Genomic DNA, 12,554 nt, shown 5'->3' with positions numbered 1-12,554 from the left:
CAATGAGACCGTACATGTCCAATTTTGGGTACAGACACCGAGAACTGGGAAGCCCTGACCCTTCAGTGCTCATAACTGGAGGTCAGCTGTGACCAGCAGTGCTGTGGAATTCGAGGAGGAACGAATGGAGGGCTTAAGGGAGAAACGTCAATTCTCGGCCAGTGTCAATATTAAAGGGAAGCCATAATTCAACTCAATTCTGCTTTGATGGGTTTCTCAGTCAGCACTGCAGTGTGACGCAGCAGCACAAAGAGCCAATGCGATTCCCAGCCAATGTCAAGATCCAAAGGAAGCCACAGTTCTGCTTGAGATGGATACAAAGATACTGAGAACCGGGCAGCCCTAGTCCTTGAGCGCTTTTAACTGGAAGTCAGCTGTGACCAGCAGTGCTGCGGAATTCTTGTTGCTATACCAAACTCAAGCCCTTTAATGCACCAATTCTGGCACAAAAGCACCACACACAGGTGTCACTAACACAAAGTCGACTTTATTGTACAGTGCGAGGAGAGGAGGGCGATCACACAGCACCGAAACTGCAGCATGTCTAGCATGTGGCCCAGAAATAATCATAATAATGCTACGCCAAAACATTGCAGGGAGAAAAGAGCCCCTTTTGATTCGAATCCATTGAAACAATAACAGCACAGACAAATCGGACCCTCCCCTGATTAAAGTGCCAGAGTTCTCTATTGGTTAAATATATTTTGGGGGGGTTAGGGGAGGGGGATTTCAAGCCTGCAAAAGAGCCAACCAGGCCCAGGGCAAATGGAATGAGCGGAGGGCGGGGGGTTCAGCTTGGTGATAGGATATAAATAATACCACGTCTGGGTTCCTGCCCTCCCTGTTTCATCGGTGGTGATCTCCAAGCGAAACCCTCCCGTCGTCTCTCAGTTCTGTGGGGTGGAATAGAGGCTGTGGTGGTGGCCGCCGGGGACCGCGGCCTGCGAGAACAAAAGGGGGGCCGTGGGAGGGTGGCCCCCAAACCAGTCCTGGTCCCCGCTCCGGTTGATCGAGCCGTACCAGCTGCCGCTGCCCAGTCGTCCGGTCAAGCTGAAACGGATTGGCAAGACGGGGAAGGAGAAGAATGAAGGACAAAACAGTTAAACCTGAAGCTTTCTCTCCTGACGTTTCACCTGCATCTGTGGCTTGGATAAGTGAGACTCTACTGTATATACAATATATTAATTATTTTTATTGTAAATTATATTGTAAATTATACATACACACATACACACTTAAAAAGTGTATAATAATTAATATACTATATATACATGAAATACTGATGATAATATTATAATGTAATGCAATATAATACTAATACAGTAGAGTCTCACTTATCCAACGTTCTGGATTATCCAACGCATTTTTGTAATCAATGTCTTCAATACATCGTGATATTTTGGTGCTAAATTCGTAAATACAGTAATTACTACATAGCATTACTGCGTATTAAACTACTTTTCTGTCAAATTTGTTGTTAAACATGATGTTTGGGTGCTTATTTTGTAAAATCATAACATATTTTGATGTTTAATAGGCTTTTTCTTAATCTCTCCTTATTATCCAACATATTCGCTTATCCAACGTTCTGCCAGCCCAATTATGTTGGATAAGTGAGACTCTACTGTATTTACATAAAGTTCAAATTTAAGATAAGATTGTCCAACTCTGATCAAATCATTATTCTCATCTTCTTCAATGTAAATGTGCTTATGTATCCTTTTAATAATAATAGAGTAAAATAATACATGTAATAATAATAATAAATACAGGAAAATAATATACAGTAGAGTCTCACTTATCCAACACTCGCTTATCCAACATTCTGGATTATCCAACACATTTTTGTAGTCAATGTTTTCAATACAGTGTGATATTTTGGTGCTAAATTCGTAAATACAGTAATTGCTACATAGCATTACTGCGTATTGAACTACTTTTTCTGTCAAATTTGTTGTATAACATGATGCTTTGATGCTTAATTTGTAAAATCATAACCTAATTTGACGTTTAATAGGCTTTTCCTTAATCCCTCATTATCCAACATATTCGCTTATCCGACATTCTGCTGGCCCGTTTACATTGGATAAGCGAGACTCTACTATATGTAATAATAGAGTAAAATAAATGTAATAGTAGCAACAATAATAGAGAAAAATAATAAATGTAATATACCAATAATAATAGAGAAAAATAATAAATGTACCATATATTCTCGAGTATAAGCTGACCCAAATATAAGCCAACCAGGACCCTCACCCAAGTATAAGCCGAGGGGGGCTTTTTCAGTCTTAAAAGAAGGGCTGAAAAACTAGGCTTATTATTATTATTATTATTATTATTATTATTATTATTATTATTTACTCTATTTATTATTACATGTACAGTATTATTTTCCTGTATTTATTATTATTACATGTATTATTTTACTCTATTATTATTAAAAGGATACATAAGCACATTTACATTGAAGATGATGAGAATAATGATTTGATCAGAGTTGGACAGTCTTATCTTAAATTTGAGCTTTATGTAAATATTCAAAAACATTTAACCTACTGATGCCTCAATTAATGTAATTTTATTGGTATCTATTTTTATTTCTGAAATTTACCACTCTCGTCTGGAGTCATTGTTTTCCCAGTTTTTTGTGGTAAAATTAGGTGCCTTGGTTTATATTCGGGTCGGCTTAGACTCGAGTATATACGGTAATTTATTTATATGTTTTCTCGTTGGAATAGGAAGTTTGCCATATATGTTGGGAACGGCCTTGAGTCCCTTTGGGGAGATAGGGCAATCTACAAATAAAGTTTTTATTTTTATTTATTTGCGACATTTATATCCCTCCCTTTTCACCCCGAAGGAGACTCAGGGCGGCTTACAAGTTATATGTACGTACAATATATTATATCATTAGCATAGCACAATATAAGCATTATATATTACTATATTGTAGTATAACACTATATTGCAATATTTTAATAATATTCCATGTAATATAAACATACAATTATAACAGTGTATCATTATATTGTATTACATTATAATGGTATTATCAATATTATATGTATATACAATATATTAGTATAGCATAATATTAGTATTATATATTATTATATTGTTATATTGACAGAAGAGACATTATTGTTATTATAGGCAAGTATGAATGTTGCAATTGGTCACCTTGATTAGCATTGAATGGCCTTGCAGCTTCAAAGCCTGGCTGCCAGACAGCCTGGACAACTCATAGCAACTCAATGATTCCGCTATGAAAGCCTTAGTCAACAAAGTGAACAAATCCATTACAAGGGAATGAGACACCACCCAGTGTCCACAAAAATAATCACAGCTTCTAACTCAGAATTCAGCACTGCAGGTTCGGGGAAAGAGGGAGTTAAATGTGATGGAGTCATAGGAGCTATAGTTTTGCCAGGTGTTTTGTATAGTGGTTAAGAGACACATAGTAGTTACCTGCTGGTCAGTCCATCACTATCACGCTGCCCAGGATGGTCAAAAAAGTACGAACGCGAGACTCCAAGCTGACGATTGAAGACCCGGCTGGCACTCTGCAGAAACGGAGAAGTAATTGCCACAAAGGCTTTTCTGGGGGGCGGAAAAATGCCTTTGATGGGCCATAGTTTGGGGACCCCTATGCTTGGGTTTATTTTCTGGTTAGGTTTGCTTTTGGGTAAATAGTAGGTATGTCCAAAAAATCATTTCGAATCTTATATCGGATTGATATTGGATTGTTCTCGCTTTTGAGACACCGGCGCAACCGGCAATGTATTTTGAACCATCGTTGGCCCATTCTCTAATTGTCTCTTAATGTTTCGTTAATTTCCACCCCACCCCCAAAAATTTTTTTTGCGCGGAGAGGGTGGTGGTCTGCAAATGGAGAGCAAGCAAGCCTCGTGTCTTGAGGGAGAGAGAGGGTGAAGGGGCTCGGTCTGGCTGTTCCCAGAGAGGGGTTTGGAGAAAGGGTTAGGGTTTTGTTGCTGGTTCCTTCTCTTAGCAAGGGAATTTCTAGTTTTCAAAGTATCTTTGCACACCTTGCCAGGTGTTGTGGTCATTGGTCCATTTCTAATTGAAGGCATTGGGTTGAGGCTTGTGGGATCACATAGCCAGAGACACCATTGATTTCCAGTGTCCTTCTTGCTTAAAAATATATCAAGGGAATTTCTAGTTTTCAAAGTCTGCAAATGTCCACAATTTTCGCGGATTTCCAGCCACAAAAACAAAGATACACAAGTAGAAGAGGGACTTTCACAGTGATAAGAACCCAATTGAACAGGAAATAAAACTTTCAAACCAGGAACAGGTTTCTTCAAATATTGAAAAATAGTGTATTATAAAAAGTTATGAAAATTCGCCAAAAATCATAGGACACAGGAAATGTTCTGCAATTTGTTAAGAGTGTTGAATGTGTTCTCCCACTGTACCAAATTTGATGAGGATAGCTCAAGAAATGAGGGCGGGAGAGCCCTGTAAAAGTCCCCCCGCCCAGGTTCCTTTTTTTTGGCGATTGTGCATGCGCGTCCGCCAGTTTAGAAACATTTAGAATCATTACGAATTTTCGGAAATATCCAAAATTTTTGGGTGAAGAATTCGGAAACACTTTCTATATCGAAGTGCCAGCACCCCCTACTTTAGAAACGAGAATTGAAACATTTTTTTCATCGATCGGACATGCCTAGTAAATAGGGTCGAGCCTTAAGTGGGATCCGGTGACTAATTTCCTCTGAGAAGTACAATATCTTCTCCCACACCCATCACTTTCTGTTTCAGGCCATTCCTCTCCAACACTCACCATATCTTGCGCCGGACGGTGGACACGGAAGAAGCCAACCAGCAATGACGTGGGCAGCAGTTCCCAAACGAAGAGAATGAGGCCAAAGACTATGTAGCCTTGATCGCCGAGGTCTGTGATCAGATCTGCCTGGAAGTGGACAGGGCAGGGGGAAGATTCATCTATTAGGCACCAAATTGGAGAGAATTGGCCGATTATTACAAAAAGGAAGGGCCGAAGAGTGGTTTGCCCCGCTCACCTGGTCGGACACGTTGTACCAGTCATAATCGAAGGAATCGAGGCGCGTGCGGGAAGACAAAGCCAAGGCCACCAGGTTGTAGCAGGCGCGGCTGGCGTAGAGTAAGACGATGGTGCCGCCCATGGCAGCCGTTTGGCACAGCGTTGTGCCCTGTGGCAAAAATAAGTAGGGTAAGGAAAAGGGCAATGAGAAGGAGAATGCCAAAGCCAAGCCTTGTGGCATCTCAATAATCAAGGCACAAGAACTGCAAGCCAGACTTTGCTGCACTAAGCTGCCAAAGAGATCATCTTAGTGCATAGACGTGTATATAATAATATATAATACTCATATTATGCTATACTAATTATATATTGTGTGTGTGTGTGTATATATATATATATATATATATATATATATATATATATATAATACAGTAGAGTCTCACTTATCCAACATAAACAGGCCGGCAGAACGTTGGATAAGCAAATATGTTTGACAGAAAATTTCACAGAAAAAATAGTTCAATATGCAGTAATGCTACGTAGTAATTACTGTATTTATGAATTTAGCACCCAAAAAATGATATATTGAAAACATTGACTACAAAAATGCGTTGGATAATCCAGAACGTTGGATAAGCGAATGTTGGATAAGTGAGACTCTACTGTATTGATATTATAACGTAATACTGTACAATATAATAATAATACACTATTATAATCCTATATTTATATTACATGTAATATTACTAATAATATTGCAATATAGTGTTGTAGTACAATATAGTAATATATAATGTTTATATTGTATGTACATGTAAGCTGCCCTTTCGGGCAGGATATAAATGTTGCTAATAAATAAATAAACAATAAATATACAGTGCGTCATCTTAGTGCGTAGACGTGTATATAATATATAATACTCATATTATGATATACTAATAATACACACACACACACACACACACACACACACAGTAGAGTCTCACTTATCCAACATAAACGGGCCGGCAGAACATTGGATAAGCTAATATGTTGGATAATAAGGAGGGATTAAGGAAAGGCCTATTATGATTTTACAAATTAAGCACCAAAATATCATGTTATACAAGAAATTTGACAGAATAAATAGTTCAATACGCAGTAATGCTATGTAGTAATTACTGTATTTAGGAATTTAGCACCAAAATATCACAATGCGTTGAAAACATTGACTACAAAAACATTGACTACTAAAAGGCAGACTGCATTGGATAATCCAGAACGTTGGATAAGCAAATGTTGGATAAGTGAGACTCTACTGTATTCCTCTACAGCTGTCAAACTGTAGGCCAAATCCATCCCACCATGTCGTTCAGATGCAGGACTACAACTCCTGTCTCTGTCATCATTAGACATCATGACTAGAGCTGATGGGAGTTAGTAATAATAAGACAGTTGCATCTGTCAAGTAGGAAATTTAGGTACCGCTTTATGTGGGGAGGCCAATTTAACTAATTTACCATAAAACCTTCCAGCAATGTGTGGAAGAATGAGGAAGCACTGCATCAAGGACTCGGTGTCACAAGTGGAAGATACTGTATTCTCAAGGCTGATGTAGCCCTCAATGAAAATACATTATTATAATTCTATATTTATATAGATAATCCAAGGTTCTGGATTATCCAATGCATTTTTGTAGTCAACGTTTTCAATATATTGTGATATTTTGGTGCTAAATTCGTAATTACAACATAACATGACTGCGTACTGAACTACTTTTTCTGTCAAATTTGTTGTATAACGTGATGTTTTGGTGGTTAATTTGTAAAATCAACCTAATTTAATGTTTAATAGGCTTTTCCTTAATCCCTCCTTATTATCCAAGATATTCGCTTATCCAAGGTTCTGCCGGCCCGTTTAGCTTGGATAAGTGAGACTCTACTGTAATAATAATAAAAATAATAAGACAGTTGCATCTGTCAAGTAGGAAATTTAGGTACCACTTTATGTAGGGAGGCTAATTTTACTAATTTACCACACCATAAAACCTTCCAGCAATGTATGGAAGAATGAGAAAGCACTCTATCAAGGACTCGGTGTCACAAGTGGAAGATACTGTATTCTCAAGGCTGATGTAGCCCTCAATGAAAATACACTATTATAATTCTATATTTATATAGAACTCAATGAAAATGAGTTTGACAGCCTTGTAAAAAAGCAGCATTTGAAACAGCGCCTTTTGGGATCATGGCTTCCAGAACGGCCCAGCTAATACAGACATGCCGGCTGGGATATTTTGTGAGTTTTAGCCCAAAATGAAAGTATAGAGAAAGGGGGAAAAGAGAGTCAGGTGGAAGTTTCTTAAGCCCAAACGATAGAGAAGGCCACAGATTCAGCACATTAAGTAATAAGGAATAACAGACTCCAACTCTCCCCAGAGAAATATCCAGACTTCCCACAGCGCACACCTTCGCTTCTAGATAGATGCGGGTCGAAGGGGAGCCACGGGCCACGAGACACAGGCAAAGGGCAAGAGAGACAGCCCCAAGGACAAAGAGGGAGTCGCTGATGAGCACGCGCGCCAGAACCACGGCCCAAGGCTCAGCCCGGCGAACTCGCACCAACACGGCACATGCCACATTCACCGCCAGGAAGAGGAGGCTGGCACCCAGGCACGCTCCTCGCACTATCAATCTAAGGAAAGAAAAGAGAGGTGTTGGGATCTGGGCAAAGCTGCACATCTATTCTCAGCAGTTCCCTGCCTAAAAAATGATAAATAATCACTATGTGACACATAATCATAACAAACATGAGAACAAATCAACAAAACACACATGAGATTAAAAACCCAATCGAGTGGATTAATACCAATAACCGTCATTAAGGTCCAACCCCCTGCCATGCAGGAAAAACACAATCAAAGCACCCCCAACAGATAGCCATCCAGCTTTGACCAGTGTTCCCAAATGTAGTTTTATTGGTTCTATTGAGTCTCTTTTTTAGAGAGAGAAAGCAATAATATAGCAATAATAGTAATAGGCTCACACACAGAGAGATACTCACAATCCTTTCGTCAGTTCGGGGCGGTATTTCGCTTTGGCCTTAAAAACCACCTGCAGCAGACAAGAAAAGGGCAGGGATTAGCAAATAGCATGCCTAATAATAATAATAATACCAGACATCACAGTTGTGGAAAAGAAAAATGTTTGGATGTCGCCATACCAGGTGACAGTCGCATTGACGAAAAACAACAGGAAAAACTCAGTTGCTATCAGGACCTCAAGATTGAACTTCAAAGACTCTGGCAGAAACCAGTACAGGTGGTCCCGGTGGTGATCGGCACATTGGGTGCCGTGCCAAAAGATCTCAGCCGGCATTTGGAAACAATAGACATTGATAAAATTACGATCTGCCAACTGTAAAAGGCCACCCGACTGGGATCTGCGCACATCATCCGAAAATACATCACACAGTCCTAGACTTGGGAAGTGTTCGACTTGTGATTTTGTGATACGAAATCCAGCATTTCTATCTTGTTTGCTGTGTCGTACAATAATAATAATAATAATAATAATAATAATAATAATAATAATAATAATAATTTTACTTGTTATCTGCCACTCCTCATGGCTTGAGGCTGGCTATAATATACATAATAACTCATTGGGATGTGTTGTCGAAGGCTTGATTAGAACCTTTCAGGTTCAAGGTCTGGCTGCTTCCTGCCTGGGGGAATCCTTTGTTGGGAGGTGTTAGAAAGGAGGAAACCAAGAAAAAGGAACTAAATCTGGCCACCAATATTTTAAAAACTCTAAAATCAGGACAGTAAATAAAGAACAACACTCAGAAAACAAAGGAATTCCAGACAGGAAACAATCAGGGCCAGCAAACACCTCCCAACAAAGGACTCCCCCAGGCAGTAAGCGGCTAGGGCTTGAAGCGAAAAGACTATTCAATGCTAATCAAACTGGCCAACTGCAACATTCATACTTGCTTCCAACAGACAAAAGTTCACTATTATAGAGAAGAAATATAAAGTGGAGGAGATCAGTCTGTGGAAACCGTTCCATTGTCCTGCAGCAGAGTGACTATAGTTCAATTCTGAGTGACATGTTTGGATCTAGTTCCAACCAGACACACTCCGGTTTGCCCCACCACAAACACCCATAATCGCTATTAACTTTGCCTTACTGGCAAAAGATCCACTACAGTTGAGAAATGTATCCCAAGTGACTCACTCTAAAAGAAGTAAATCAGTAGCTAACTAACTAAAAAGACCTTTGGAGCCACACTAACAGATATGCAGATAGATGGCACAAATCTCTCTGAGTGAACAGGAGAGATTTGGCTGAAGTGGTCGGATCAATGCGTTAGATTTGAGTCAATACAGTAACATTGTAGAGAATCTATGTAATGAAAGTGCAGCCATCCAGTGCTAAGGAAGTTGTCTTCTGCATTCCAAAGAAGTCTGTTGGCTCAACCTGCTCAAACTCACTTGGGCAAAGTACTGTAGCCCCCAAAAAGGTGAGCGTTAGATTCAAGTAAATACAGTAACAAATTGAGCTGCGCATAACATTTGATGGAGCGTTCGGCGGGTATTTTAAACCCAAAAAAGGTGAGCGTTAGATTCAAGTAAATACAGTAACAAATTGAGCTGCGCATAACATTTGATGGAGCATTCAACGGGTATTTTAGCCCCCCAAAAAGGTGAGCGTTAGATACAAGTAAATACAGTAATATTGTTGAGAATCTATGTGAAAATATATCCCCATGTGTAATGAAAGTGCATGCAGTCATGCTGGCCACATGACCTTGGAGGTGTCTATGGAGAACGCCGGCTCTTCAGCTTAGAAATGGAGATGAGCACCAACCCCCAGAGTCAGACACGACTGGACTTAACGTCAGGGGAAATCTTTACCTTTACTAATGAAAGTGCAGCCATCTGGCGCTAAGGAAGTGGTCTTCTGCATTGCAAAGGAGCCCGTTGACTCACCCTGTCCAGACTCACCTGGGCAAAGTACTCTAGCCCGCAAAAAGGTGAGTGTTAGATTCGAGTAAATAAAGTCATATTGTTGAGAATCTATGTGAAAATATATCCCTGTGTATAATGAAAGTGCAGCCATCTTCTGGATTGCAAAGGAGCCTATTGACTCACCCTGTCCAGACTCACCTGGGCAAAGTACTCTAGCCCCCAAAAAGGTGAGCATTAGATTTGAGTAAATAAAGTCATATTGTTGAGAATCTATGTGAAAATATATCTCCATGTGTAATGAAAGCGCAGCCATCTGGTGCTAATGAAGTGGTCTTCCGCACTGCTACGGAGCCCATTGACTCACCCTGTCCAGACTCACCTGGGCAAAGTACCTTATCCCCCAAAAACGTGAGCGTTAGATTTGAGTAAATACAGTAACATCGCTGAGAATCTATGTGAAAATATTTTCCTGTGTATAATGAAAGTGCAGCCATCTTCTGGATTGCAAAGGAGCCTATTGACTCACCCTGTCTTGGGCAAAGTACTGTCCTGGGCAAAGTACTCTAGCCCCCAAAAAGGTGAGTGTTAGATTCGAATAAATAAAGTCATATTGTTGAGAATCTATGTGAAAATATATCCCCATGTGTAATGAAAGTGCAGCCACCTGGGCAAAGCACCTTAACCCCCAAAAAGGTGAATTTTAGATTCAAGTAAATACAGTAACAAATTGAGCTGCGCATAACGTTTGATGGAGCATTTGACGGGTATTTTAGCCACCCAAAAAGGTGAGCGTTAGATTCGAGTAAATACAGTAACGTTGCTGAGAATCTATGTGAAAATATATCCCCCTGTGTAATGAAAGCAAAGCAATCCGGCGCTAAGGAAGTGGTCTTCTGGATTACAAAGGTGTTCGTTGACTCACCCTGTCCAGACTCACCTGGGCAAAGTACCTTATCCCCCAAAAACGTGAGCGTTAGATTCGAGTAAATACAGTAAGGTCGCTGATAATCTATGTGAAAATATATCCCTGTGTATAATGAAAGTGCAGCCATCTTCTGGATTGCAAAGGAGCCTATTGACTCACCCTGTCCAGACTCACCTGGGCAAAGTACTCTAGCTCCCAAAAAGGTGAGCGTTAGATTCGAGTAAATAAAGTCATATTGTTGAGAGTCATACTGTTGAGAATCTATGTGAAAATATATCCTCATGTGTAATGAAAGTGCAGCCATCTTCTGGATTGCAAAGGAGCCTATTGACTCACCCTGTCCAGACTCACCTGGGCAAAGTATTCTAGCCCCCAAAAAGGTGAGCGTTAGATTCGAGTAAATAAAGTCATATTGCTGAGAATCTATGTGAAAATATATCCCTGTGTATAATGAAAGTGCAGCCATCTTCTGGACTGCAAAGGAGCCTATTGACTCACCCTGTCCAGACTCACCTGGGCAAAGTACAGGTTCATGAGGGTCAAGGTGAAGAACTGGAGGCAGACGGGGCAGCAGTAGAGGAGCCAGAAGAAGAAGGGGCTGAGGCGGTTGGCCTTGAGGGTGTTGCGGAAGTAGAAGGAGAAGAGGGTGGTGCGCAGGGCGGCCCAGAGCAGGCAGAGGAAGAGGAAGACCGTCTGGTAGCTGAGCTTCTTGTGGCGGTAGAAGAGCACCAGCCAGAGCTGGGCATAGACCGAGAGGAAGAGCGCGGCGTAGAGGGCCGTGTACAGCGCCGTTAGGCCCACCTTCACGGCTGGCGGGAAGGCCGGCGTGAGGCGCGAGGCGGGCACCACCACCGCACTGAGGTTGCTCAGGACCTTCTCCATTCTCTATGCGGTTAGAAGCCGGGCATAGGTCTGGGGGGGCGGCACCACCACGCTCTCAAGATGGCGGAGCTGCCCCCCAACAAGCGGGAGGGTGGGTCACATCCTTAGGGCTGAGAGAGGCCTCTCTGGGGAAGGAACCGGGGGCCGCTTCCATGAGAGGGATGTCCTTGAGGTGCCCTCACTTTGGGGGGACACCTGCTCCCAGGAAAGGAAGGAGCCCCTCCCCCAAAAAAGGCTACTACTGTACTTCAAAACTACTAGGCCTCAGAAGGCCTGTCCTCAATTTAGGAAAGGTGTTCTCCTCAGGAGCCTCAGGTGCTTCACTTCCTGTCAAACACCTGCTTCTTCTTAACCCTCAGGTATCTAGAACCCCAACTGAACCTCAGAGCCCCCCTTTGCCCCCTTTCAAAGCCCCTTGCCCCAGTGGCACCCTCAGTGGCCCCTCTCCCCTGAGCTGTCAGTTATCCACAGCTCTTATTCCTGTCCCCACCGGAAGCCCAGGCCCTAAAGAGTCCCCCTTTCCCCCACTTCCGGTCCAGATCTGGGTTCCCCTCACTCTCAGTGCCTCAAACTGGTTCCCAAGCACCTGCTTCCCTCAGGAGTCCTCTTCCTAGGCTGCATTCCTGGGGTCTGCGCCAAGTGCGTAAGGCCCGCCCCCTCTCCCTCCTTTGGCGTACGGTGCCGGCGCCTCCCTTTAAGTAGGCGGCGCTTTTGTTACGTCAAAGGCGCAAACGGCGTCGTGAATGCACGGGAGTGCGGAGGGCTGCCCT

At 41.8% G+C, this 12,554-nt stretch overlaps 1 protein-coding gene across 1 annotated transcript; it reads right to left on the bottom strand.

Annotated features, from left to right (window-relative positions):
- Positions 1-467: 467 nt before the first annotated feature.
- Positions 468-12,472, bottom strand: gpr137 (G protein-coupled receptor 137). The gene is made up of 7 exons (XM_008124418.3): positions 11,416-12,472; positions 8,069-8,118; positions 7,474-7,699; positions 5,046-5,195; positions 4,808-4,936; positions 3,472-3,566; positions 468-1,050 (listed from the first exon to the last, which is right to left on the bottom strand). Exons 1-7 carry the CDS (start codon positions 11,782-11,784, stop codon positions 888-890), a joined length of 1,182 nt encoding a protein of 393 aa, XP_008122625.3. The 5' UTR covers positions 11,785-12,472; the 3' UTR covers positions 468-887.
- Positions 12,473-12,554: the final 82 nt, after the last annotated feature.

This window comes from Anolis carolinensis, unplaced genomic scaffold, assembly GCF_035594765.1.
Source record: "Anolis carolinensis isolate JA03-04 unplaced genomic scaffold, rAnoCar3.1.pri scaffold_14, whole genome shotgun sequence".
In the NCBI taxonomy this organism is placed as follows: Eukaryota; Metazoa; Chordata; class Lepidosauria; order Squamata; family Dactyloidae; genus Anolis; species Anolis carolinensis.
The sequence above is the reverse complement of the archived record's forward strand: the minus strand, read 5'-3'. Positions and strand labels throughout refer to the sequence as shown.

Coding starts and splice junctions, on each gene's coding strand:
- gpr137 (XM_008124418.3), bottom strand. CDS start 11,784: ATGGAGAAGGTCCTGAGCAACCTCAGTGCGGTGGTGGTGCCCGCCTCG. Junction 5,196..7,473: donor GCATCTATCTAGAAGCGAAG/GTGTGCGCTGTG, acceptor TTTTTGCCACAG/GGCACAACGCTGTGCCAAAC. Junction 1,051..3,471: donor AGTGATGGACTGACCAGCAG/GTAACTACTATG, acceptor AATCCGTTTCAG/CTTGACCGGACGACTGGGCA.